Source organism: Pocillopora verrucosa, chromosome 11 (assembly GCF_036669915.1).
Source record: "Pocillopora verrucosa isolate sample1 chromosome 11, ASM3666991v2, whole genome shotgun sequence".
NCBI lineage: Eukaryota > Metazoa > Cnidaria > Anthozoa > Scleractinia > Pocilloporidae > Pocillopora > Pocillopora verrucosa.
Window position 1 is genome coordinate 11520559 of NC_089322.1, and position 26361 is coordinate 11546919.

At 38.1% G+C, this 26361-nt stretch overlaps 2 protein-coding genes and 4 pseudogenes across 3 annotated transcripts; 5 read left to right on the forward strand and 1 right to left on the reverse strand.

Moving 5' to 3' along the window:
- Positions 1 to 1905: 1905 nt before the first annotated feature.
- LOC136284163 (piggyBac transposable element-derived protein 4-like) lies at positions 1906 to 6878 on the forward strand (annotated as a pseudogene).
- On the forward strand, positions 5381 to 12067 carry LOC136284378 (uncharacterized). Of its 2 annotated transcripts, XM_066174637.1 has the most exons (8): positions 5381 to 5413; positions 5483 to 5651; positions 9295 to 9375; positions 9511 to 9554; positions 9602 to 9717; positions 10081 to 10095; positions 11034 to 11105; positions 11687 to 12067. In XM_066174637.1, the coding sequence occupies exons 4-8, from the start codon at positions 9533 to 9535 to the stop codon at positions 11987 to 11989; spliced, it is 528 nt and encodes a 175-aa protein (XP_066030734.1). In that variant the 5' UTR covers positions 5381 to 5413; positions 5483 to 5651; positions 9295 to 9375; positions 9511 to 9532; the 3' UTR covers positions 11990 to 12067. The 2 variants fall into 2 exon arrangements, with proteins under 2 accessions (XP_066030734.1, XP_066030735.1); XM_066174638.1 differs by having other exon boundaries at positions 5408 to 5651; positions 11683 to 12067.
- A 1247-nt stretch (positions 12068 to 13314) lies between these two features.
- LOC131782884 (uncharacterized) lies at positions 13315 to 17933 on the forward strand (annotated as a pseudogene).
- Positions 17771 to 19810, reverse strand: LOC131782914 (uncharacterized). Its single transcript, XM_059099649.2, has 2 exons — positions 18827 to 19810; positions 17771 to 18431 (listed from the first exon to the last, which is right to left on the reverse strand). Exons 1-2 carry the CDS (start codon positions 19808 to 19810, stop codon positions 18213 to 18215), a joined length of 1203 nt encoding a protein of 400 aa, XP_058955632.2. The 3' UTR covers positions 17771 to 18212.
- An 823-nt stretch (positions 19811 to 20633) lies between these two features.
- Positions 20634 to 22089, forward strand: LOC136284164 (uncharacterized; annotated as a pseudogene).
- A 2597-nt stretch (positions 22090 to 24686) lies between these two features.
- LOC131782900 (uncharacterized) lies at positions 24687 to 26029 on the forward strand (annotated as a pseudogene).
- Positions 26030 to 26361: the final 332 nt, after the last annotated feature.

Genomic DNA, 26361 nt, shown 5'->3' on the forward strand with positions numbered 1-26361 from the left:
TTCATCACTTCACGGGTTTATTTAGAACCACCATCATGACCAGCTCCCAGTTGGCTTGTTAGCTCAGTTGGTAGAGCGCTGCACCGGTATCGCAGAGGTCTTGGGTTCAAATCCCGTACAGGCCTGAATTTTTTTCAGGCCTTATTTTCACTACTGCCTAAGTAGTGCATATCACTGCGAGGATCACTTTCATTCATGTCTTTATCCGCAGTTCAAATATATGACTTTCATATATTCTTAACCGTACACATCAACAAATTGTAGTTAAAAGAGGGAGTCCACGAGATAATAATGGAAATTGTCATCATGTTATGTCTGTCAGTTAGATTTTGGTTGTTGGTAGCAATAAACAGGAGTTGAAAGTAATGCAATCACTCAGGTATAAATTTCCTTCTGACAGTTGCAAACTGAGTGGTGGGACACTATTTACTATAATTTTATTTGCTGTGTAAGTTTTGTGGGATTTTCATAGGATTGATGCAATTTTTGACAAACTCTTAATATGCAATTGCAGACATTTTTTTCTGAGAACTGGAATTTTGTACGATTGTTACTTATTTATCCAAGAATTTCTTGCATATACAAACAGAGAGCAAAAATAAGTAAAATACCCAGCAGGGCATGGTTCAAAATACGTCTTAAGACCTAATTACTCACTCCAAATCTCCAAAACTAAGAACGACAACAAATCCAAAAACATCTAAACATATATCGACAGTTTTGCTCTGTGAAAGCTCACAATAAGTGTAAGTTGAAGGGTTCTAAAACTTTCTAGGTAACATATTTTCAAACTTAACTTGTTTCGTGTGAGAGTAACAAAACTCAAGTTGATTTCGAAGTCAAGCATCCTTGAGTGGCATAGTGTTAAAAAGTCAGACATGTAAATCATTCCCTGATGATGCTGTAGATTGGTGACAGCTTGAAAAGCTAAATTATCACAGCATATATACTTGGCCTCACTTAATTTACACATCTGACTTTATTTTGAAATGTTTACATGTACCTTCCTCCACTTTCCTTTGTTTATTATTGTAGTGGTTAACTACATTGCCTACATTGCCTAGCTGCGAAATGCAACATTGGTGACAACTATTACAAAATAAAGTACAAATTAACTTGACAATGGCATTGTTGTGGCAAAACAAAATGTTATTGACAAAATGGTATTCACAATTAATGCAAAATTTATGGTAACAGTGAGCTCCCAGATAAGTTTATAATCTCATCTCTGAATAAATGACAAGCTAGTGATGCAGAAATTGAATGCTCCAGTGGTTACCTAGCATGGCTATGGCCAGCAACTGTTCTGAAGCACCATGAAACTTTAAGTGAAATGTTGAAGGACCCTGCACTTATTAACCATTTTCACAAACAAGTGTTAAGGTCAATGTTGCAAGAAGCAATGAAAGTAGTCAAAGATCATGGAACAAACAGGTTAACTTTTCCTAAGTTTTTTGGCATGATAGCTGATCAGAGATACCAAAGTCCTTTCTAGCATTTGGTTTTAAAGCTTCTTGCAATTTCAGTCAGATCTGAAAATCAATGAGACAAGTCAGTGAAAAATAACTTTCATGTTCATGGACAGAACATTCTCACATTGGTGTCTATGGACAGAGTTGGATTAATTAAATGGGCTACTCTTTGGAAACTAAAGGAGTCACAGGGCTCATTCATAAGTAAAGAAGCCACTCCAAACTTGTTTGAGTTCTATGCCAAGCACATTTTCAGTCTTCCAGTTAACAATGTTCTTGCTGAAAGACAGTTCAACCTTTCTCAACTGTATCTTATGATAACATGTCAGAGTTATCAAAACAAGCCTCAGTCACATTTGTTAAGAACATTCTGCACAGTGGAAAAACCAACACTAGGACCACAAATGCAACATGAGAAGTTCACGAAGAAAGAATGACAGAATATGCCCAAATACTCACCACAGACCTTTTGCAAGAGGCAACAAAGAACTTAAACAAGGTTAGAGGAAACAGCACACACAGGCCACTCACAGCAATAATAGTAAGGATTTCTATAGCACCATATCTGCATGCTCATGGCACTCTAAAACTGAGTATTCAAGATTGAAAATTTTTTCGATTAAAAAATTACTTCAGTAAAAGAACAAGTTAAAAATTTGTATCTGAAAATTAAGATTAGAATTAAAAGTAAAGATTATAAGTTGAAATTCTTAATTGCAATATGTCTCACAGAACTTAAATCAAAATGTTGTTTGAATAAGAAAGTCTATAGAAGTTTTAAATTTTTAAATATCATCAAGATTACGAATGGGTTCTGGCAGTGAGTTCAAATGGTAGGTGCTGCAAATGAGAATGATCTGCAGAAAGGCTCCTTGAATATTGAATCCTTTAAAAAGAATATTAGGAAAAAAAGACCTAGCATCATTCTTAAACAATAACAATAGCTGCTGTAACCTGTGCAACCGTTAGAGACCACCTTTTATATATCTAGCTTTTATTGCACAATTTATACATGTTATTCATATGAATTATATTTCATCTTTCATCATTTCTTATTTGTAAAAAAAATTATATTATTGTATTTATTTCTTTTGTGTCTCTAATTACTTGTGAAAGCTAAATACATTGACATATTAATAAAGCTTTTACTTACTTACTTACAGCCATACTTCTTCAATTTGGCCGATGGTATTACCTGGAGCCTCTTAGAGGAAGATCTTATGCTTCTTGATGGTTTGTTGTTGCAATATTTCTGTGATACAGCTTTAAAGTTTAACAGAAGTATCTTGTATTAGATGCAGCTGTACACAGGAAGCCAGTGTAACTGTGAGGATTGGTGTGATATGACCATGTTTCCTGGAACAAGTTACAAGGTGTGCAGAACAGTTTTGGACAGCTTGTAAACAATCAACCAGAGATTAAGGAAGGCCATAGAGTAATGAATTACTACCATCTAATTTAGGGGAAATTAAAGCATGAACTAAGATTTCAGTGTCTTTTTGTGAGACTGTCTCTTATTTTGGCTGTATTCCTAAGATGACGTGTTCGACAAGAGTCATTTGCTGATCAAAGAGGACTCTGATGTTCCTAGCAGAACTCACATATGGGGCACTGTTATGGACAGTATTCAGAACAAAAATATTGATTGTCAATTCCAAAAGTTTATTCTCATTTTCCCCAAAAAGATGTGTCTCCAACTATTCCTTCAAAACTTTCATGATTAACATGCCTTTAACTTCAGTTATTTGTGGTTTCTCAAATAATTGGGCAAAAATTATATTTATCTTCAATTCATAAATCAGTTCAGAATGACTCAAAAATATATATGCTAAATTTTTTCATTCCATATGGTATGATGCAATATGTGCACTTGTTCTGGTGCCCAGTTCTCACTCAACCATGAACTTCATGGTCTAACTTACCACCATGGCAAAGATGGCAGGCAGCAGTTATGATTTTCGTCAAGCTTTGAGCAACATTGCAAGACAAGCCTGATCTTAACTCAACAATTACAACAGTAAAGAGTTAGATACAATCGAACAAAGGCTTAAACCCACAGAGAGTGCGTCGGGAAGCACTACAGCCAACTCTACATCAGCAAGACCTGGTAGCAGTAACACAACAACTTCAACAGTAACAGAACTTCTAAATGCATTCCCTACTCTGAATAGTCTACAGCATGGATGAATGACTTCTAAATATGCCCCTAAAAAGTCATTGAAGATGAAGCAGTTTCTGAAGTTCCAATTGTTGTTGCAGTTCTAGTTTTGCTTGTTTAAGGAGTTAAACAAGGCTATATTGCCATTATACTCGTTATATACTTTCCTGTTTTTACATGAACATTTATGTCCGTTTAGAGCACAAACACTAAAAGTGTGCAAACACCAATACTAAATAGTGCAGAATTATGCTAATAATATTAAGCTTTTTATTGTTTAATTAGTACTATATAGTGCTATATAGTGCAAAGTATTGTACACTTTTAGTTTTTTTTTCTACTTGATCTGGTTTTCAAAGATCATGAATGAATGTAGCTAGTGTTGGAGACCATTTCACATTATTTGTCCCTAATTTGACAATCTTTTCAGTGTAACTTTTGTAAGATAAATTTAAGAAAAAACAACTATTTTATATGCATTACTAATAAACTTGATTAAAAAACATTTTATATGTGTTGACTTGCTGTTCAGTTAAACATCCATTTTTAAACTGTGACTTAAGAGAATACTTGAGGGGAGATGTTCATTGATGTTCATTAACAATATGTTTTAGACTCAAAGTAGAGTCTTGGTCACAAGACTGCATTCCATCTCTATCCAAATCATGATTGTTGATGCAGATGTGAAAAGCTTCTTCAACACTCCTCTTGCACCTGAATAGATATGAGGAACAACACCACCTGACCTGCATTTGGGACAACGACAGCTAAGTCACAAGGATCAATTCTCTAAGCCTCAACAGCATTGATTGTACTAGAAGCTAGTAATTAGTCTAATAAAGTATAAAAAGATGTAATTGGTGTGAAATAATGTATTTTTGGTTCTTAACACTAGCACTTTTCCCTACTAGAGATCTGTCGCTAAATACACCCCTCGCAGCTCTAGGAGCTCAACTAATCAGAGGGCTCGATTGGTGATAGACCATTAGTAGGTTTTTACTGATACAAAATAGTACCTTTCATTAGACAATTGGAAACACACAGTTATACTTTAGCTTGTACCGATATGTTGAATACACATTTTTTCACATTATTCAACATAGGACCATTGTGCTTATAAATTACAAAAACAACAACAAATCACCTTAACATTGTTTCTGACTATTGCTTTGCAACCATTGCATATTTGATCGATGGAAGCCATACAATTTCATTGATGGTTCTATATGGGCTCTTGCCTTTCATTAATTTAACATTTCTTGAACAGCATTCACAACAGGTCTATATTTTTTAATGTTGTTGTTCCTGTTTATGCTCAAGTTGGAGACCAGAAGGTCAAGTTGGATCCTTTGTTGATTACTCAACACCACCTTGCTTTGAGGGACAACAACACTTTCATCATCAGCTCCTTCTGGACATTCATTTCCATCTCATAAATCAACTCAATCAACTCCATAGGAATATAGCTCATTCCCAGTCAGTAAAGTGTCCAGTGGGTTGAATCAATGATAGGAATCAACTATAGGAATCTAGCTCATTCCCAGCCCGTAAAGTGTCAAGTGGGTTGAATCAATTATTAGTGTTCCTTAACCCTTTCGACATTTGTCGACTTACCCATACAGGGCCAAAGGCGACTATTGTTGACAATTCTATACAGTGCTCTGATTGGGTCATCCTAGTTGAGCAATCCTCCAATCTATGTTGCCGTTAAATAAAACATAGTCAAAACACGTGTTTGTTGTGTTTTTGAGTTCACAAAGCAATTTGATCTCAAGCGGTCAAGGTAAACGTTGAGATTTTGAGTTCATTATATCGTGGGACATTTGAAAATGGCTGCTTGCGATTCTTTCAGGACAGAAGAAGTTATCAAAGCTATTTCTCAAGATGAATACTCAGATTTAGATGAAATTTCTGAAAAGGGCAGCACCAGCTCCGAACATGGCACTTTGATCAAAGTGACAGCTCAGGATCAGAACAGTCCGAGGATACACTTCCCCAGCCTCGTGTAATACGTTCAGCAGGTAGGCGTAAAAATACTTCTTCTGCTGATAACATTTTTAACTGGCAATTTTATGAGGATTTCAATCCGTTTGAATCTGTATGGCTTCTGGAATACAATCGACTAATGACTTCAAGCCAGTTAACTTTTCTCTATATTTTTTCCGGATGAAGCACTTGACCTTATTGCAGTAGAAACAAACAGATATGCTGGACAGTATTTTGATAACACAGTTGATTTGCCTCGCGCATCTCGGCTCGGTTCTTGGTATGACACCTCTCCTGAAGAAGTCAAAGCATTTGTTGCCCTACAAATAGCTATGGGTTTATGCCAAAAACCTAGTTAGCGAGACTACTGGGGAAATTTCTGGTTAACCAAGACTTCATTTGCCAAAGTAATGCAAAGAAACAAATTTGAACAGTTGAAAATATTTTTGCATTTCAATGATATTGCTAATCATGGATCCAAAGAAGGGCATTCAGAATCATCTATCCTGACCTTTCATATTGTGTAGCACTAGAAACAGTTGGCCTACCGAAACTTCATGAGAGGAGAGAAAAGATTTCAATCAATCTGTTTGACGAGATCGTCTGTAACCCCACCCACAATCTCCATAGCCTCCTCTCCCAAAGGAAGAGTTGTAAATATGCACTGAGACGCAAAAGTGATTTCACTCTCCCCCTATGTAAAATCGAGCGTTTGAAGAACAGTTTTATTTTTAGCCATGTCTATAAGATGTAGAAAAATTTTTCTTATTCTCTCTTTTGTTATCATCAGTATTTGTAAACATCCCTTAATTCAGCCTATGGCTGCAATGGTGGTTAATAAAGTATATCTATCTCAGTATCTCTATCTCTCTATCTCAAGCAGAAAGAGGAGAAGGATATAACATCTTGTTCAAAATTCAACCCTTATTAGACATCACAGATATGAGATTGTTTATAAGCCCAAGAAAAACCTATGTATTGATGAGAGTGTGGTCAAATTTAAAGGGCGACTGAGCTTTTGACAATACTTACCTGCAAAACCCACCCGTTGGGGAATAAAAGAATTTGTCCTCAGCGAGTCATGTAGTGGATATACTCTACAATGTCAAATATATACTGGGAAAAATTCCTTTTTGAGGCAGAAAAATGTGTCATTAACTGAGCAAGTTGTCACAAGCTTATTGGATGGTTATGAAGGTAAAGGGCATGTTGTTTATATGGACAATTTCTATTCTTCACCCAGTCTGATATTCGGAAAGTGATGAGGCAAAGAGATCATTTCAAGAGGATATTTAATAAATCTAGGAGCCCAGATGATTGGAAAAATTACTGCAGAACTTGAAAAAAAGTTGTTAGTATGAGGAGGAAAGTGGTAAAGGAGCGTTTCACCAAACAATGTGAAGAAACTTGTGGAAATCAGAGGAAACTTTGGACTACCATTTCACCATTTATTAATTCACGTAAAAATTTAAATACCGGCTGGATAATACTTAAGGACAATGGTAAGATAATTAAGGAACAGAATGAGGTGGCTGAGACTTTAAATGCATATTTTACTGGTTTTGATACCAACGGTGCAAATTACACATCCACCCTCGATATTGATCTTTCACATATAGCTGTTGATGCAATGCTGTTGCTTAGAAAATCAAACCCAATAGAAGTATGTGAGGTTATGAAAGGATTAATGCCTAACAAAGCAACTGGTTGGGACTTAATTCCACCAAGACTTGTTCTGCAATTAGCAGAGGTGTTGTCCTAGCCGATTAGCACAGTGTTTAACTATGTGCTAGATCATGCGACTGAGCCGTCACAATGGAAACTTGGTGAAATTTCTCCAGTGCATAAGGACTGCAATCTAATGAAATCCAATTACTGGCCAATATCAATATTACCATGACTGTCAAAGGCGTTCGAAAGACTAATTCATAACAGGGTTGGCCCATACTTTGAGGATCTTTATTGCAAGCTAGTTAGAATGGGGCACGGCTATGATACTGCCCTCCTCAGTTTAACAGAGCAGTGTAGGAAAGAATTGGATAACCAAAAAATTATTGGGTTGGTGTCTATGGACTTCTCTAAAGCATGCGACATGTTATGGCACAGTCTAATTATCCAGAAACTGGCTAAATACGGTGCAGACAACAACACAGTTAGTTAAAGTAAGGATTATTTAAGAGATTGCAAGAAATGTGTAAAACTTGCAGGCATGTTTTCCCCTGGGTTACCCGTCAAGAGAGGAATTCCCCAGGGATCAATCCTGGGGCCTCTATTGTTCAACATATTTATGAATGACCTTCCTCATATCATTGATTTTACTTTACTGTCCACTTATGCAGATGATACATAAATCGATGCTGAAGACAATGTGACAAATATAGAACAAGCCATAAATTTGGACTTAGGTAAAATTGATAAATGGTACGAGGAAAATGAAATGAAATGAAATGAGAAAAGCTTTATAGAGCATTTATTGTTCCACACTTTAATTACTGTGCAGAGTCTTGGCATTTTTGTAGTACTCACTCAACAGAAAAACTAAAAAAACTAAACGAGCTGGCCATGGCACTCCACTTCATTTATCAGGACAAAATCTTTACTTATGAGACACAATTTGTTAAAAATGGATACAGCACACGAGCAAATCAAAGATGTGCAAAAATGTTAAAACAGTGTTTGGAGTAATTGGGAGTGGAAATGCACCTACAAGCATTTCCAAGTTCATGACAGCACATAAATCTAACTATAATTTATGTGGTGATGCTATTTTAAAATTACCTAGAGTAAATTCTACAAAGTCAAAAGTCAAGTCATGGAGATGCCGGGTTGTGCGACTATGGAACACCATTCCAAATAATTTAAGAAATATCGATTGCCACCACAGTTTTTAATGTGGACTCAAGGAGGTTGACCTTACAAGTTTATAGTCCCTTATTTGCAATTTAACTTATTTTTTTTAGTTTTATGTAGCTCCATATACTATATCATTTTAAGAACTTTTATAAAGTTGTAAGTTTATAGACCTTACTTGCTGTTTAACCTAATCTTTATAAGTTTAATAGTTCTATAATTTTATGCAGTTCCATAATACTACATTATTTTAAACACTTTTATATAGCTTCTAGGTTTATTTATTTATCTTGTATCAAACAAGTATTTACGGGGAAATTGGAGAAAAGTAATTGTCGTGTGTAACAAAATGGACATTACAATAGGACAGGTCGCTCAAGAAGACAGTTCTTAAGAAAACATTTCTTGATTATGAATAAAGTTGAACATTACTAATCCCATTCAGTCTTGTTGTTCAGGGCTTATGCTTTTTACATGGTCAACGTTTCTTCAAATTGGTATATACAGATGAGTAAAGTGTCAAAGCATGCTAGTTTTTTCATGCCACTGTAAATCTCCACACTATTACAAACACTAATTTTAGGAATTTTTGTACTCATTTATAGGAAGAGTTAAAGTTTCTAAATAGTTATCAGCCCGCAAGCTCCAGAGCAAACAAGCGAAAAGCCTCAGAGATGATGATGTGGTAAATTTAATGCACGCAAAACAGTTATTTAGCAATAACGAAAAAGATGATTTAAGCTTCAAAGCATACTGGCTTCTATGTGCCACTCTCAATATCTACTGTATAAAAAAATCTGATTGGAGGAATTTTGTACTCATTTCTAGCTAGAGGTGAAGATTATTGATCATGATTGGCCTGTAAGCCCCACAGAAAACAAGCAGAAAGCCACCAAAAAGAGAGATGAGGTAAGTTTAATGCACGCCTTACAGTAATATAGAAATGAAGAAACAGATAATCAAAGCATGCTGGCTTCTATGTGCCACTATCAATATCCACTGTACAACAAAATCTGATTGGAGGAATTTTGTACCCATTTGTAGGAAGAGGTGACACTTCTTAATAATGATCAGCCGGTATGCTTTACTGCAAGCATGTCAAATGCCACCAAGAAGAAAGACGAGGTAAGTTTGATGCACGCCTTACAGTTAAAACTTTCATTTGTGAGAGGCAGGGTGGCATGTTGGTTAGTGCGCTTGACTCCGCACCCAGCTTCAAGCTTTGGCCAGGGTGTTTCATTGTGTTTTGAGGTAAGGCATTTTACCCTCACATTGTCTCTCTTGAATAGAAATACTCTAAATCACTTAATGCTACAAAGACCGCGATAAGCTCCAGCTGCATGGGCCACTTGGCTCAGACACAGACTTTACCTTTTTTTCCACCTGTATACCTCTTGATTACCAAAATACAGATATTGCTGAAATGATTTATTCATGTAGCCAGTTGACTAGGGCTTACTAGTTTTTACTTTCATATGGGTTTGATGAATTTGTGATTTAATCCAGGTGCACTAAACATTTCATGACCAAGAAAACTCTGAAGGCACACCTTTTCTTGAATGAATCGTTATAAAAATTATAATGTAACATAAAGCCCTTCTTTTGCATTTGCAGGACGATCTACAGATCGTAAGTACTCCACCTAAATACAGACAGCCAGGGTAGGGTAAAATATTCGATGAGGCCAGTCAAGTAACAAATTTAACAACATCATGAATTAAATGTCCTGTCAATTACTTGTGCAACTCCACCTTTGAATTATATATTACAATGCTGGAAGACTACAGCACCGATCAAAGTAAGAGCTATAAAATTCAAACTGAATGTGCCCAATGGTTTGATTCCTTTGCAAAATTATTGAAACACTCGTATGAACTAGGCTATCTTATTCTATTCTTCATAAGTCCACTCCTCCCCCCCTACCCTGTCCTTCATTTACATGATGTCTTATAACATCAAAGGTCAACATTTAATGGGTGAGGATAATGTAAAAAAAATTGTCTATTTAGTTTTATTTCTTTATTTATTTTTTGTTTTGTTTACCATGATTCTAAAAGTAATATGAAGGTCTGAGCTGAGTATTAAAAGAGAATACAGATAGTATCTAGGGGAAAACAAATACAACAAATATATATAAATGGTAGCCTCCATTTGGCAGGAAAATATACTTGGATATTTGTCCACAGAAATTATATGTTCTGAGAAGCACACAATTTTCCTAGAGCATAAATTGAGGAAAATTGTGAACTTTGAGGAACAAATAATGTCCAAGGACAGACATCCAAGCATATTTTTGAGCCAAATGTTGGCTATTGTGTTTATTATCCTTCAAATATTTTTCACAACACACATGGTTTTGAAAATTGGGGAATAACACTTGGATACTCCCCAGATCTAGCTGGGCAAAGTTAAATTATGTGCTGCACTTAAACCAGTCACACGTGAGTGAAAATTTTTGATGGATTATAACTTTAAAGTTTAAATTTGCACATACATACATACTTGCAGTTGAAAAATTTAAACCAAAAAACATCTTAAAGGGCGAAAACTTTTCTGTTAATTTCTAGGATGATGTGCAGATCTTGAGTAGCACACCTGTCTCCACCAGTCAAGCAAAGCGTGAAATGGGAACCGAGCAGGTCAGTAAGGCACTGTTTTTCTATGAGCAGTGATGATAGTTGTTATGGGGTGATACAGTATAAAGAGAAATGCGAACGAATATTTTTTCAAAAATCAACAAAATTAAATCAGCAAGCCTAAAAGAAAATACTATATGATATGCGATAAGTCTCAAGAATAGTCTTAGGCTGCAGTAAAAAATCTTATTCGCACAAGATCATATTCTGTTCCATTTTCACAATTTAAATGCAAGTACGAGGAGGTTTCAAAATTGCATTAGGAACCAAACGAAAACAGAGGGGCGTGGAAAGGGACTTGAATTCCAAACTAAATTAAGTCCAGGAGTAACGAGGCCCTATGAGGAGGGGGGTTCAGCATCCCATATTTCATTAACTTTTGGCCTAAATATCCCGTATCCCCCACTTTGAGTTTCGATTTCTGAGAATATCTTTCTTAATTATCCTGTATCCTGTAAATTCTTCCCCAAAATATCCCATATCCCTATGAATTTTTACTTAATATATCATATCCCAATAACCCCTTATGAGACCTCAGTAACATAACCTCAGTAACATAACATCCATTATCATTTTATAGGAAGATGAGAACCATGGAAACACTGAACAAAATTGTGAATACAGTAACAATATTGAACTCCCCGTATTCAAAATGGGAAAGAAGAATCATTACACCATTAGAGAAGCAACCAGTGTTCTGTTGTGCTACGAGGAGCAATGAAAGAACAAAAAGACACCACTCAGGGTTAGACAAAACATGCCTTCCTCATCGATGGAGTAATTTAACACACTGGGAAGACAGGAAAAGTGACATGAATGGCACATTCCCTAAAGTGCTTAGGATTGGAACCTGGACTCTCCATATCGGAGTTGAAATGGATGTTTAGATCCTCGTGAAGAAAAGAATCCCTTTAACCTGTGATAGCCAAATGCACATTCATATCAATTCTGAAATGAACAGCTATGCTACTCCTTTTCTTTTTGTCTGACGAGGGTGGTAACATACTGCACAATACATGCTTCCTGCAATATCACCTGGAAGATGACAATGATAATGAAGATCTGGTGTTTGATGTGGCACCACATGGTAATTGTGAAAATGGAAAACACCGTTCTACCTGACCCAGAAAAGTACATTAGATGCGATGAAAGCTGAAGTCTATAAAAATGCCCCCTCTGTTGCCTCTAGGAAGGTTTCAAGTGCATCTGGTGGAATGCTTGGTGCACAGCAGCTGGGAAAACTGCCAAGGTCTAGAAAACAGCTTTATGATCTAAAACGCAAGGCCAAAACCAGAGACCAGGTAGATGAGCCATCACTGTATTCTCAATCTAAGGACAAGCCATTCATTATCAAGCATCATGATGTACCTGAGGATCTCTGGGTGCTCAGTAAAGCCCACATGAACAGGGATCTTTCCCAGTTTTGTACTTCGGAAATCAGAAGTCACCCATTTTGTGTAGATCCCACATTTAACTTTGGAAAATTTGAAGTAACTCCATTTTCCTACAACACCTGCTGTTGAAATCAACAAGAACCAATGAAGCTCCTGTCTTCATCGGACCAACTGCTTTACATTGTAGTAAGTCGAAAACTGTCTATAAGAACATTGCATCTGCTGTTTTTGCAAGCTGTCCAGAATTGTCAAGAAAGGCTCGTGTATCTGTAACAGATTGAGAAAAAGCTCTGTTGGATACACTAGCAGAAACAATGCCAAAGGCTACTGGCCTAAGGTGCTTTAACCATTCTAGGGAAAATCGCAAATCTAAATTGAAATCTGTGGAAATAACCAAGAAGCAAGAACAAATGTTTTTCTATGGAGCGTTATTAGGGTCAAATTTAGAAAACAAATTATGTTATGGTGTTTGATATTTCATTCAGCCGAACTACAGAATTATGTTCCAGCGTTGCATGGAATTATGTTCGGCTCTTTTAACTTCAATAAAAAATGCAATAAACTATGTTCGGCTCTCTTAGAATTGTGTTGGGAGTATTTCACTTATAACTAGGCTGGCAGTTTTTTTGAGTTTAGTCCAATTTTGTTCGGCTCCTCCGAATTACGTTCGGAATGCGGCTACTTGAATTATGTTCGGCAAGAAGACTGGTAGCCTCGCGATAAGAAATTCATGAGGAGTCCCGGGGCGAGAAACATTTCCCGCGCTCTCTATAATTTATTCTAATTATTACCAGTGTTCGTGTACTGTTCTGTCGAACATGGCAGACAACAAACGTGGAAGAGGCGATCGCGACGAAAACCAAGAAAATCGAAACGAATGCAAAAGTGCTAAAGCAATTAAACTTCTACGGGAAGTTACCTCGCTTCTCAGTGAGGGTGATAGCGAACCATATCAACCGGCAGCTGAACAGATTAGTCAAGCACATGGTCAGGTTGGAGCAAGTGGTATTGTGCAAAATTTCCGCAAACTGTTTGCCCCCTACAGTGTTCATAACAGTACTCCTTTGTCATCTTCGAGGCAAACCAAGAGGAACTATCCTAAACCAAAACTATTTCAGCCAAAAGAAACGTGGACACACAAGTTCTTCTGTTTGGCTGCGAAAGACCAGTCCCGAGCTCCAACAAGAGCAGCCAAATTTGCCTTACAACAGGCTGGCCTGGGCAGACGAAAAATCTGCTTTCATAACAAAGCAAAGTTCGCTGAGTTTCGGCAAAAGTTAGAGGAAGCGTTTCCAAAGCTCTGCGAAGGTGGGGGGTTTGAAATAATGCGAACCGGTCATCAGGGTAGTAACTCCTCCCTCACCACCATAACACCTCCGGCAAGTGGTTACTCGGTACCTTTCCTACGAGACAGCTCCGGTCTGGGGCAGGCTCTGGCGTACATTCGACCCCTGCAACGCGACTTGGACAGCAATCCTGTATTTGAGGTAACATTCCTTCTCCTTATTGTTGTTCTGATCGATATAGCCTGGAAATCTTTATTTTTTTAAATTTAAGGGTCTTAAGCATATGCTGGTCATTTAATTTTAGTCAAGTTTTATTATGTCTGAGCTTTGTTCACCCCAAAATATGACAGTTTATTATATGGGTTTGAACCCTGGCCAGGGCACTGCGTTGTGTTCTTAGGCAAGACTCATTACTCTCACCGTGCCTCTCTCCACCCAGGTGTATAAATTGGTACAGCTGGGTACCAGCGAATTTACTGCTGGGGGTAACCCTGCACTGGAGTAGCATCCCATCCAGGGAGACTAGAAATACTCCTAGTTGCTTGTTCTGTACTTATTACCTGGTAAAAAAAGGTCATCTTAGCAAAAAAGCGCAGGAAACACACACAGTTGAACTGGAAGAGTATTTTAAAAATTGATGCGCACCTGTTCCCTTTTTTCCTGGGCCCAGTTGTTCAAAGAGTGGATAACCCTTTCCACCCAATAAATCACTATCCAGTAGATAAGTGTTGGCAAAAGAAACTGCACTATCTACTGGATAGTGATTTATCTGCTGGATAGCGTTATCCAACCTTCAAACAACTGGGGCCTGGCCTTTAATTATTGGAGGCATTGTTTGTTTTCAGTTACTAGACATTGAAAGAGGGTCAGGGTCACATAACCATCAATTTGATGTGCGTTTGGGTTTTATAGGAACCGTCAGAATCTGCTGATGCAGTTTTAATTGACTGTCTGAAGTGTGGAAAGGGGATTCCATTAAGTCAATGGCATGCACATGACAATGACTGTGAAGGAGGTTCCAGCTCTGGGAATTCTACAGAAAGTAGTATCCGTGAAGGTTCTGGTGACATCCAAGGTGGTAACCTTGAAGCTACAAGTTCATTAAATAGAGGTAAGAAATTTTACAACAACAAATGAACAAAGATACTTACAACTTACAAGCAACTTTACTAATAAAAAAGTCTGGCTTTTCCTTTTTTGCTAGGATGCCTAAAAACTCTGAGGGAAATGTTTCCAGGTGAAACTGAAGAAGATCTGGTTCGTATTCTCACAAAGAATAACTTTGATTTGGAGAAGTCAGCAAATGACATTTTGTGCAGTAATGCAGGTGCGAGTAAATGTATATTGATTTTGTGTTTTGTGTACAGGTGAAATGTTTGCAAAATAGGTACTGAGTATGGATGTACAAGTTGGCACTATCTTTTCCAAAGCCAGTTCATGTGCATGTACTACCAAGGAAGAGAGGTGGAACTTAAATTTGAGGAGCTTATAACAAGAAAAATCATACTGGATCTTGTGACATTGTTTATTTAGAAAACGAAATAAAAAAAAAACGAATCAGTTTTCACCTTAACATTTTGTGACATGGGTGGTAACAGTGAACACTGTGCATTCTATTGTAGCTAATTTTATTGTAGTCAAACCTTTTCTTATGGCAGGGGTCATCTCTACCAAACAAACTCTATTATTCTGACCCTGTCTATTATATTGTCTTACTTCACACTGCAGGTACTGCACATGTATGTAATTCCATCTATTATGGGGATATTGGTCTTGGTTCCACATCAGACTCAGACTCAGAGCTATTAGAAAGTCCATTCAACACTCCAAGTGCAGACAGTACTACACCACCAGCATCCAAAGCATTCTCAACTCTGGTAGAGCTAATGCAGTGTCATGAAAGGTCCTTAAAACTAAATGAAGATCATGTCAAGCCTATCCGTGCTTACCGGGATGAATTCTGGAATGAGAGTATTGTTGTCTTCAAAAATCCACAGTTTGACTTCACAGCAGCCCCTAGAATAGTATTTGCAGGAGAAGCAAGTGTTGATGCAGGAGGGCTAGGTAGAGAATATGGCATACTGTTGCGTAATGCAATATTCTCAGCCAAAGCCAACCTTTTCGAAGGGGCCAGAAGATAGGAAAGTGCCATTATATCCAGGTTGTTTCAACTTGCTGGTAAAATAGTATCATATCTAATTGTACATTTAGATATAGGCATTCCCTGTCTTAGTCCAGCAGCCTACAACTACATTGCGACAGAATCTGTTTCCCCTGAGTGCTGTTCAGTTGATGACATTGTTGATTTGGAGCTCAAGGACCTTATCTCAAAGGTAAATAGTTTCATTATATGGCAGCAAAAATACTTCACCTTTAAGGTGACCGCTAAAAGTCTTACCCATTTTCCACCATGTTCACTTTGATCAGTCAGTACTAACACTCTTTATCAGTTACTGTTATAGTAATGGTATGACACAAATGCTCAATCATTAGTGAGCATGTCATAATTTTTTTTGCCATAAGTGGTTACCATAGCAACAGTATAACCCCTTAAAAATACCCTTAATGTTAGCTAGGGGTAACCATGCGTTTTTAGAGATAGTCAGGCTTTAATCTGGAACAAAAATGTTGACTCAGCAGTGCTTCCAAAAAAATGTGTATTTCATCGCAGATTTCCTTAGAAATCACCTTTTCACCATACACAAAACAAACACTAAATATATAAACAGTAACACAACAAGGACTTTTCATATCATTCTAATCTAAAATCATCACAATGGCATATAAGGAAGTGAACCGTTTTTCATCCCCACCAAAATAATATTGATGATGGAGTCTGGGAGATGGTCACTTCCAATTTGACTGAAAACTTTATGTTCTTATGTTCATGAATCACAGGTGACTGCTGCTGCAGGCAGTGAAGACCTACAAGAGGTTGCTAATGATGAATTTCTTGGGAATGCACTTATAAATCTGAAGCTGAAGCTGAAGCCTCTCACAATACTCAACAGAAATCATGCAATGCAGACACTTATTGTGCATGATGTGCAGAAAAAACGACAAGAGCCACTGGATCAGTTCCGTAAAGGACTAGAGACACTGGGAATTCTTGGCCTTATCAAATCCCATCCAGACCTGATGGGCACTTATTTCCTGAATACTTGGCAAGCAGCTTTGACAAGTCAGGAAGTACTTGAATGCCTGGAGTTCCAAGAAGAAGACAATGACAAGGAGGCCAATTATTTCCTTGTTAAAGCCATTCAGAATTTGGAGAATGGTTTGTGTCGAAATGTTATATAATAATGATGATGATGTGTGTCTGCATGTATATGACTTAAGTTGAAACCCAAAAAACATGCCTGTTTTCTTGGTGGGTTAAGGGGGCTTTCATCAAGGCAGCAGGGATGCACATGTGAAAAGCACAATGATGGGGAGGGTACAAGTTTAACTTGGAACACTAGTTTCATGTTTACAATAAGTGAATTTGTCGATAATAGTATGCAGCATTCATTCTGATGTCTGCAAATCAAGAATCCCTCCCATTGTCATCATGATAAGTCATTGAAGGGACAGAGTATTGCTACAAAAAATGAAAAATTGTTTTCAGGAAACCTATTGTGAATTGTTTTTTTCTCTCTTTTTTTTAACTATCAGGAGTAATGAATTATTGTGCCAATAAATGTCAGCTTGATCTCACTGGGGTACTGTGACTGTTCTCATGTATTCCTCTTTCAGAACAAGGAAGTGCTGGACTGGAAAAGTTTTTTCGCTATGTGACATCCCTGGACAAAGTTCCTCCACTTGGCCTTAGTAGGAAAGTTGAAGTTGAATTTTCTAACAACAGCAACCAAGCATTTTTTGCAGAAACTTGTAGCATGGTGTTAAAGGTGCCAACTGTGCACAAAAGTTTTGAGGACTTCTAGGAAAAATTTTTAGAAGCCTGCGAGAATTATATTGGTTATGGTTCCATTTAATTCTAGACATGGACTTCGTAAGGATCTCTCTTTATTTATATTGTTACAGTTTACAAGCCACTAGTTTTGACTGCATTGCTCACGTTAATCACTGTTGAATTTTGAAATGTAACAAATGTATCTCTTCTGCCAGCTTGTCAGAGTGTAGTCTCGGCCATGATGATGTTTTTTTTTCTTTGGTTATTCAAAAGTAAAAATCTAGTGCCGGGACATGAAATGAAAAATGTTATACCACAGGCCACCTTTGGAATGTTTTGGTTTGGTCGAGCATTTGTTAGAAGCAAATATAAGTACTCTTTCTAAGTTAAAAAATGGATGTGACAGACCATTAGTGTTTTCAAGAAATGGATGTCATCAGTAATTACAAGTTCTTGCACCTTTTTTAACGGTGGTACATATTTGGATACTTTATTAAACTCATTTCATTAATATAATTTGTCCCTTTTTTTTAAATCTTTAACTGCTCGTTGCTGTTTCTTGAAGAAATGTTAGTACCTCCAGGTAGATGTCAACTCCATATTCATCACTGTTGCGTAGAGGGTTAATTAAGTTTGTGAGTGATGAGTACTGAGCTGGTTCCAGTGGGTTTGTTGTGTTGGGAACTTCAACTGGAGTTTCATCATCTAAGCTAACATCTGGTGCAGGGCCATCCCAGTCAACACCATAGTAGTCACCCTGAAAAACATGTAAACAACACATTTCATGATGGCTGTATGCCACACGCATAATGTGAACCAATTTACTGCGACGTACTTCTTGTTAATAAAAAAAATTGCAATTAATCTGTTATTGTTTCTTCATAATCCTGGAAGAAAATTGTTCATGAAGACTACTCAGGTAGATTTATTCTCCAAGCTACTTTACATGTAAGAGCTATTATTGTGACTGCACTTTTGGAAACAAGCTGAAAGGTTGTACTTCTCCACTTGTGTCGACCACAAATTGGATAACATGAGAAACAAGTCTGAAAATCACTATAACATTGCATGAATATCAAAACTATAACAGATTCTTGCAAAGTCCTTATCCCTCCCTCCCTCCCTCCCCACCCTTCCCTTTTCAAAACACACCTGACTCCAGAATTCATCAATTCCACGATTTGAAGCTGAGACAGCACCAGAGATCCACAGTTGAAGAGGACTCTTTCCCCTCTCTGTAGAGATGGGAGCCCTGTTATGCCCTTGGGCAAATAATTGCATTGTTTGGTTAATTCTTGGAACATACACAAAGTGAAGGGTAAATAAATGAAGCTCATTTGATGCGTCAAGCATTCCAGAACGTTCCATTGCATAGAAAAGGTTGTAGTATACATGAAGACATCCACAAAAAAGGTCTCTCCAAAGACGTTCTATTCTTTGGTTATGTACGCTTCGCCCAACAATATGGCTCCCTCTATCAGGTCCGCGTAACGGGTGACTCAACATGTAACGTGCAACGTCTACATTCTCGCCACCCTTATCAGACCGTACTCTTGAAGGTAGACCAAAACCCCCAACTGCTTGGAGAAAGCAATCGAGTACCGTACTTGCCAGGTTATTGGTGCTGCATGTCATCCTCTTGTAACCACAATTGGGAAATTCTCTCATTAATTCTTCAACAAGGCCATCCAAAGTTTCATCAGTAATATTTGAATATCTTTGCCTCACAAATGTTTCATACTCACGAATTCTTCGTTTAACAGTGCTTTCACTGATACCAAGCAGAGATGCAATCTCTCCGGATTTAAACCCCAAATCTAAAAAAAACTCGAGCTGATCCTTTGCAATGATAATGCGTGGTCTACCTCGCTTGCCTGTAGTTGCAACCTCTGCTTGAAACGTGACGTTCTCACTACAACTACCATTCTCATTTTCTCTTAGCAGTTCTTTTGCTTCTTGAATAAGGGCCAGTACTGCCTCCCCAGAAGGGATATTGTCACAATAACGTACAACAGCATTGTATAACCAGTCGATGCGGAATTGCATTACATCATTCTGACCAGTACTTCGTTGAAGACAACTTATGATATCAGTTACATGTCTGCTTAATTCTAAAGAAATCGACTCGTCCGCCATGTTCGACAGAACAGTACACGAACACTGGTAATAATTAGAATAAATTATAGAGAGCGCGGGAAATGTTTCTCGCCCCGGGACTCCTCGTAAATTTCTTATCGCGAGGCTACCAGTCTACTTGCCGAACATAATTCAAGTAGCCGCATTCCGAACGTAATTCGGAGGAGCCGAACAAAATTGGACTAAACTCAAAAAAACTGCCAGCCTAGTTATAAGTGAAATACTCCCAACACAATTCTAAAAGAGCCGAACATAGTTTATTGCATTTTTTATTGAAGTTAAAAGAGCCCAACATAATTCCATGCAACGCTGGAACATAATTCTGTAGTTCGGCCGAATGAAATATCAAACACCATAACATAATTTGTTTTCTAAATTTGACCCTAATAACGCTCCATATTTTTCATTGAACGAATACTTGGAACACACCCCAACTTTCCTTGAGGCTGAAGACAAGAAGGATCTGAAATCGAAACTAACTGCTGTAAAAGATGAGCTACAAGAAGAAGAAAGACGAATAACTGGCAATGATCCACAGTTCTGGACATATCTGTCAGTGAACAAGAAGATGAAGAAAGATTCTATGATTACCTAGTCAAGAAGAAAGGCAGGCATGCCCTCTGATTCCAACAGGAAGCCCTTGCGTTGTTACACCAATATGGCGAAAGTGTCGAGAAGAAATTCACAAGGCAAAAGGAGGCAGTCACCAGAAAAGAGAACAGTAAAGACAACCTCACAAAGTTGGAGTTTGTAAAAGAAGTGTGGGAAGAGATTGATTGCGAACCACAATTGGAATTAAGCAAGGCAGTCTGTGGGATGAGCAATGAATAAAAAGCTTGCCCATATTGCGAGTTACCTTGAAGTAACAGCCGAGGGATGGCTTGACTGGACTGAAACCAAAAGAGTTCACTACATCAGCAAGTTTGACAAATTAAGTGTCAAAGACCTAGCAAAAGGCAAGAACATTCCTGAAGGTAAAGAGCAGCATGAGGATCAGGAGAGTTTGGAGTACCAAGAACTACCCAAAGATGACATTACTTCTCTCTATGATACAAGCTCATTGGCGGAACTGATTAAGACCATAGTAAAGGGAGCGGAGCAACTCCTAAACAGCTCAAACTCTGTTCAGAGAAAGCCAACAGTCTCGTCTGATACCACAAGGATTCGCTACCCGACGAACACAACGCGGTGCCTGCACACGCTTCACGACAACTCAAGGACAAAACAGCCGCTTCCTCGGAAGAAATTAGCCAACTCACCCACGCAATTCTAGGCCTGACGAAAAGCCTGCCAGAACTCATCAATTCGCCGCGGGGAGAGACAAAAGACAAAGGAAAACGGCCGGCGAGCAAATCTCCAAACGCTGTTCCCGCCAAAAAAGCGAAAAACAAAGATGGCGAGGCGAGAATCTCCACGAGCGCCTCCGACCAGTCAACTGACTGCGAGAAACTCTATGACTCTGTGTTAAACAACAACAGTGATGAGTCAGAGCCAAACACCACTCGTAGTGGTGATGAGGATGATTTCCTCTCGGAACTCGTAAAAGAATACCAGTCTGACGATATTGTGGGCGAAAGCCTCGAAAATGAGAAACTAGCCAAGCTAGGTGGCAAAATGTTCCGCTGCAAACTAAACGAGAAAAATCTCAAAGACCAGCTTGAGAGGCAGGAGAGACCGGCTAATTGTACTACAGCCAAGCCTCCCAAGGTAAACCCGGGCATTTGGCGTCGACTGAGAGAGAGCCAACTGAGAAGAGAGATTTACAATTTTTCAAAATACAACAAGCCCTCACAAAAGGCATTCTGCCAGTTGCCCGAATCACGGACAAGCTTATGCAGGCAAAATCGCTTAATGCTGATGAATGCCAAGACCTAAAGAAACAGGGGCTGGAGGCCATGTCCCTCCTCACTCATGCCTCTTATGAAATAAACATGCAGCGCCGTCTTCTACTGAGACCAGATATTGGGAGGGAATACTCAGCTCTCTGCTCCTCCCAATTGCCATTTACAGATTTTCTCTTTGGAGATGATCTACAAAAGCATTTGAAAGATATTGGCGATCAAAACAAAATCGGGGCCAAGATCACCCCTAATTATAAAGGGCATCGCCCTTCTCCAGGAAGACCGGGCAATAACAGCTATAATGGCTATAAGCAGTCAAAAAACTGGAGAGGCAACAACTTCAAACCTTGGAAATCCAAGAACAATGCCAACCGGGACAAGACAACCGGGACAAGACAACCCGGACAAGCCAATAGAACACTTGCTGCCAGCTACTAGCACAGTAAGTATATGTTCGCCTCTTTGTACCAATGTATATATTGCTGGAAACATAGCTAAGCATTTCAGTGCTTGGCAGACGCTCACGTCTGACCCCTACATTTTACGCATCGTTAAGGGTTACCAACTAGAGTTTTGCAACCCTCCTTGCCATTCGCTCACCCCTAGAGCTGTCAAACTTTCTGGTAAAGAGACAGATATTGCTACTACTGAAATTAACAAGCTTTTAACTAAAGGGGTCATTAGGAAAGCTACTCATGTTCCTGGTGAATTTATCTCAACAATTTTCACCAGGCCCAAAAAAGATGGGTCTCACCGTCTTATTTTGAACTTGAAAAAGCTAAATGAGCATATTGAGTACCATCACTTCAAGATGGATTCACTGCCTAACGCACTTCAACTTCTGAAGCCTAATTGTTGGATGGCTGTCTTAGACCTAAAAGACGCATACTACTCTGTTCCTATTAGGACTGAGGACAGAAAATACCTTCGTTTCGAGCACGAAGGCCAACTTTATGAATTTGTTTGCCTTTCTAATGGCCTCTCTAGTGCACCCAGAATTTTTACCAAATTGTTAAAACCTGCCCTTGCCAAATTAAGGGAGGATGGGGTGCTTCTAGTAATTTACATTGATGACATTATACTTTTTGCCGATGACCCTCAGACATTGGTCATATTTATACAAAGGGCTATTACATTGTTGCAGTCTCTGGGATTCACTATCCATTCTGATAAATCCCAACTTGTCCCATCCCAGAGAGTCAATTTCCTGGGTTTCATTTTAGACTCGGTTGTGATGACAGTCTCTATGAACTCGGACAAGGCTGATAAAGTGAAATCAGCCATTTTACAGCTCCTCAGAATGGAGCAGCCTCTTATTAGAGAGGTTGCATCTGTAGTTGGGCAAATGGTGTCACGTTTTCCTGGAGTCAAATATTGCCCACTGTATTACCGTGCTCTTGAAAATGACAAAACTGATGCTTTAAAGACGAATGGGTGGAACTTAGATGACAGAATGCTCATAGCTAAGAAAGACATGTCTTGGTGGCTTTCAAATATTGACAATGATCCATGCTCTGTCCGGCCTATGAAATACAAATTAACCCTTAAATGTGATAGCTCTCTAGAAGGATGGGGAAGTGTTATTGAAAATTCTTCCCTTGCCGCAAGAGATCACAAAAGTCAGCTGATGTTCCTCTAGATGAAATTATGACCACAGCTGGCTGGCGTTCAAGCTCTGTGTTTGCTGTTTATTATAACAAACCACTGTTAAATGATAGTTCCTTTGCCAACAGTGTGCTGGGAAAGAATTAGTGCCTTGGTAATAAATGCCATGCTTACATTTCCTTATCTGGAATGTGTATTCTTTATTTCTCAAAAAAAAAAAAAAATATGCTTTCAAGACTGAGCTCGAAGTCACGTGACTTGCTATCTCATGTGATCTCTTCATTTCTGCAAATGCTACGGTAGAATCTCAATCAAACTTCAACTTACAGGTAAGTCTCGTTTAATTATTCAATTTAAAGAGAAAATTACAATACAAAACTAATACAAATAATAATGATATACCATGAGGTAGCCCAAAGGAGCCTTTGATTAGAACTAGACATGTTTTCTACAGTAATAAATTGTTTGGATTCTGTGAAATAGTAGCATCCTGATTGAAAATTGCCAATTTCACAATCATTTTCACAATTATAAATGTCTACAAACTGTGCATATTCTTAAATCGATCTATTGCTCTGATTATCCCCTAACCATTTTCTTAGCATAAGCATGACTCTTCACATGGACTTTGCATGTAGTAATGCTTTATTCAGGATTAGCAGTAAGTATATGATGTTTTCCTATTATCTTTCTTGTTGGAGCAGGCAGACCTTTCTTCAAATGTACCAAAAATTTGTTGTTAAAGTGTCTTTCAGAGATCAGGGCAAATTGTTAAAAGTTTTGAATGGAAAGATGGCCATCAAAGTTTCTCAAATGCTTTGGTGATTTACAACCACTTCAACTCCAAATATTTTTCTTTGAGGAAATGCTTTGGTCTTTGGGGACAGGAGAGATTTCCTCCAAGATACTGAATATGTCCCTCTGGGCACTAAATATATCCTTTGGGGCTCAAATCATGTCTTTTGAGACACTAATAATATACTTTGGGATACAAAAACTGATGTTCCTCTGGACACCAGGAATGTGCTTTGTGATATGATTAATACTTTGGGCTCAAAAGTTTTTTTGGGAACACAAATGAAGTCCATCAAGAGAAAACTGCAATCCTGAAAAAAGGTTGTTGTGATGATTGCTTAGTCAAAAAAATAACTGTGATGAATACTGTAATGATGCACCTTTAAAGGCTGTACCTGGTTCAGTTAATGTGGTTAATGTAAATAATTCACTACATATTCAGATGAGTGATAAAGAAAATCAAAGATCACTTTCAGTAATGAGACAAACTGTGAAGACCAAAAAAAGGTTCAGAAGTAGAGAACCATCAAGAATATTACTGCAAAAATTGCTTAAGTAATAGAGTACTAAAGCAGTTACGTCACGCTTCCATGGCAACCAAATTTCCTGTTCTAAACAAACGCTCGTGAAACAAGATGGTGGTGCTGACAATTGCATCTCTACTTTCTTTCTTCGAAAATGAGAATAAATCCGTTTCACGAGGTGAAAATCACTTCAAATCTAACCATGTGGAAAGCTTTAGTGCAAGTCAAGGTGTTTTGAAGGGACAGGTTCATGCTAGTATGAAAAAAAAAAAGTGTATAATGTGAAGGTAAGTGAAATGCGGTAAATGACCACCATTCAAATGAAAGCTTATAGAAAAATACTGTTAAACTTTGTTTATTATAATTTTCTTTTTAGATATACCTTGACCAAAACAATGCGATTAAATCGAGCGAGTGCGAGTGTTCACGGGGAGCTTATAAATGTAGCCATGCTGCAGCTCTGTTCATCTATGGAATTTATAACTTGAGTCGGACTGATGTTGAGTGTTCATGGAAAAAACGGAATGCACCTGATATTTCTCGGAAATCTATTTCTGAAATGTTTCCTCCAACCAAGCCAGGATATACAGCCTTACTCCGAAAACCAAATCAAGGCGATCGAGAAGCGCTGTATTCAGAATTGCGAGCGTATGGAAAGTTCACTGGCCTATGCTGGCTGTTAAGCCCAGAGCCAAAACAACTAGGGGATCTACCTGTCTCAACAGTGGAAGAGCTAAATTTTTTCCGAGGAATTTCTCACTCTATCTATTGCTGCTGAACAACTAGAGTTTATCAGACGAAAGTTAAAGGTTGAGAGAGAAATTGTAAATCAAATCAGTTCTTTAACTGTCAGTCAGAGAAACAATCCCTCCTGGCATTTAGTGAGGAAGGGGCGCTTGACTGCAAGCAATTTTGGCTCCGTCATCAATGCTAAGAGGGTTACCCCATCCCTTATTAAGCGTCTCTTGGGGGAATATGACATCTCACGTGTCAAAGCTGTGGCATGGGGAGTCACAAATGAGGCTGAAGCCATCAAAACATTTACTGCCAAAACTCATCTTGAAGTTGTTGAGACAGGGGTGTGGCTTGACGAGTCAGGTGTTCTTGGAGCTTCCCCTGATGGATTAGTGGGTGAAGACCATGTTCTAGAGGCGAAGTGTTCCTATACATTCAGAGATGCAAGTATTGAGGAAGCTTTGAAAAGTGACACATTTTGTTTGGAGAAAAAAGAGGATGGATCATACTCACTAAAAAGGAATCATGTCTACTGGCACCAAGTGCAAGGGCAAATGTACTTAGCCAAACGAAGTTACTGTTACTTTGTTGTTTGGACAAATCACTGGTGTGTAATTATTGAAATCAAGAAGGATCCATCCTTGGAGGAAAACCTTACCAGGTTCAGGGAATTTTACTTTAAACACCTCTTCCCCAAAATTGTTGAGGGAGAACTGTAGTTTGTAGAATTATTGCAAGGTTTAAAACCAGCAGGAAGTTTGTACCATGTTCCCATTAGACAATTTTAATACTGGAACAATAACAAGAACAGCAACCTTCCATGTTCAGTACTGAAAACAAACCCATTTTTATTGAGAATTATCAAATATTCTTGATGTTATGTTTTCTATAACATTTAAGATTAGAGTTGCATTTGTTTACAGCTGAAAATGCTGGCTTTACTGTATGTGACTTCAGACAAATGCTCTATTATTTTGTTAACATACTATACATTACAAAAATAGAAAATGCACCCTTATTTTCTAAACATAAAGGCCAAATAGATGGGCTA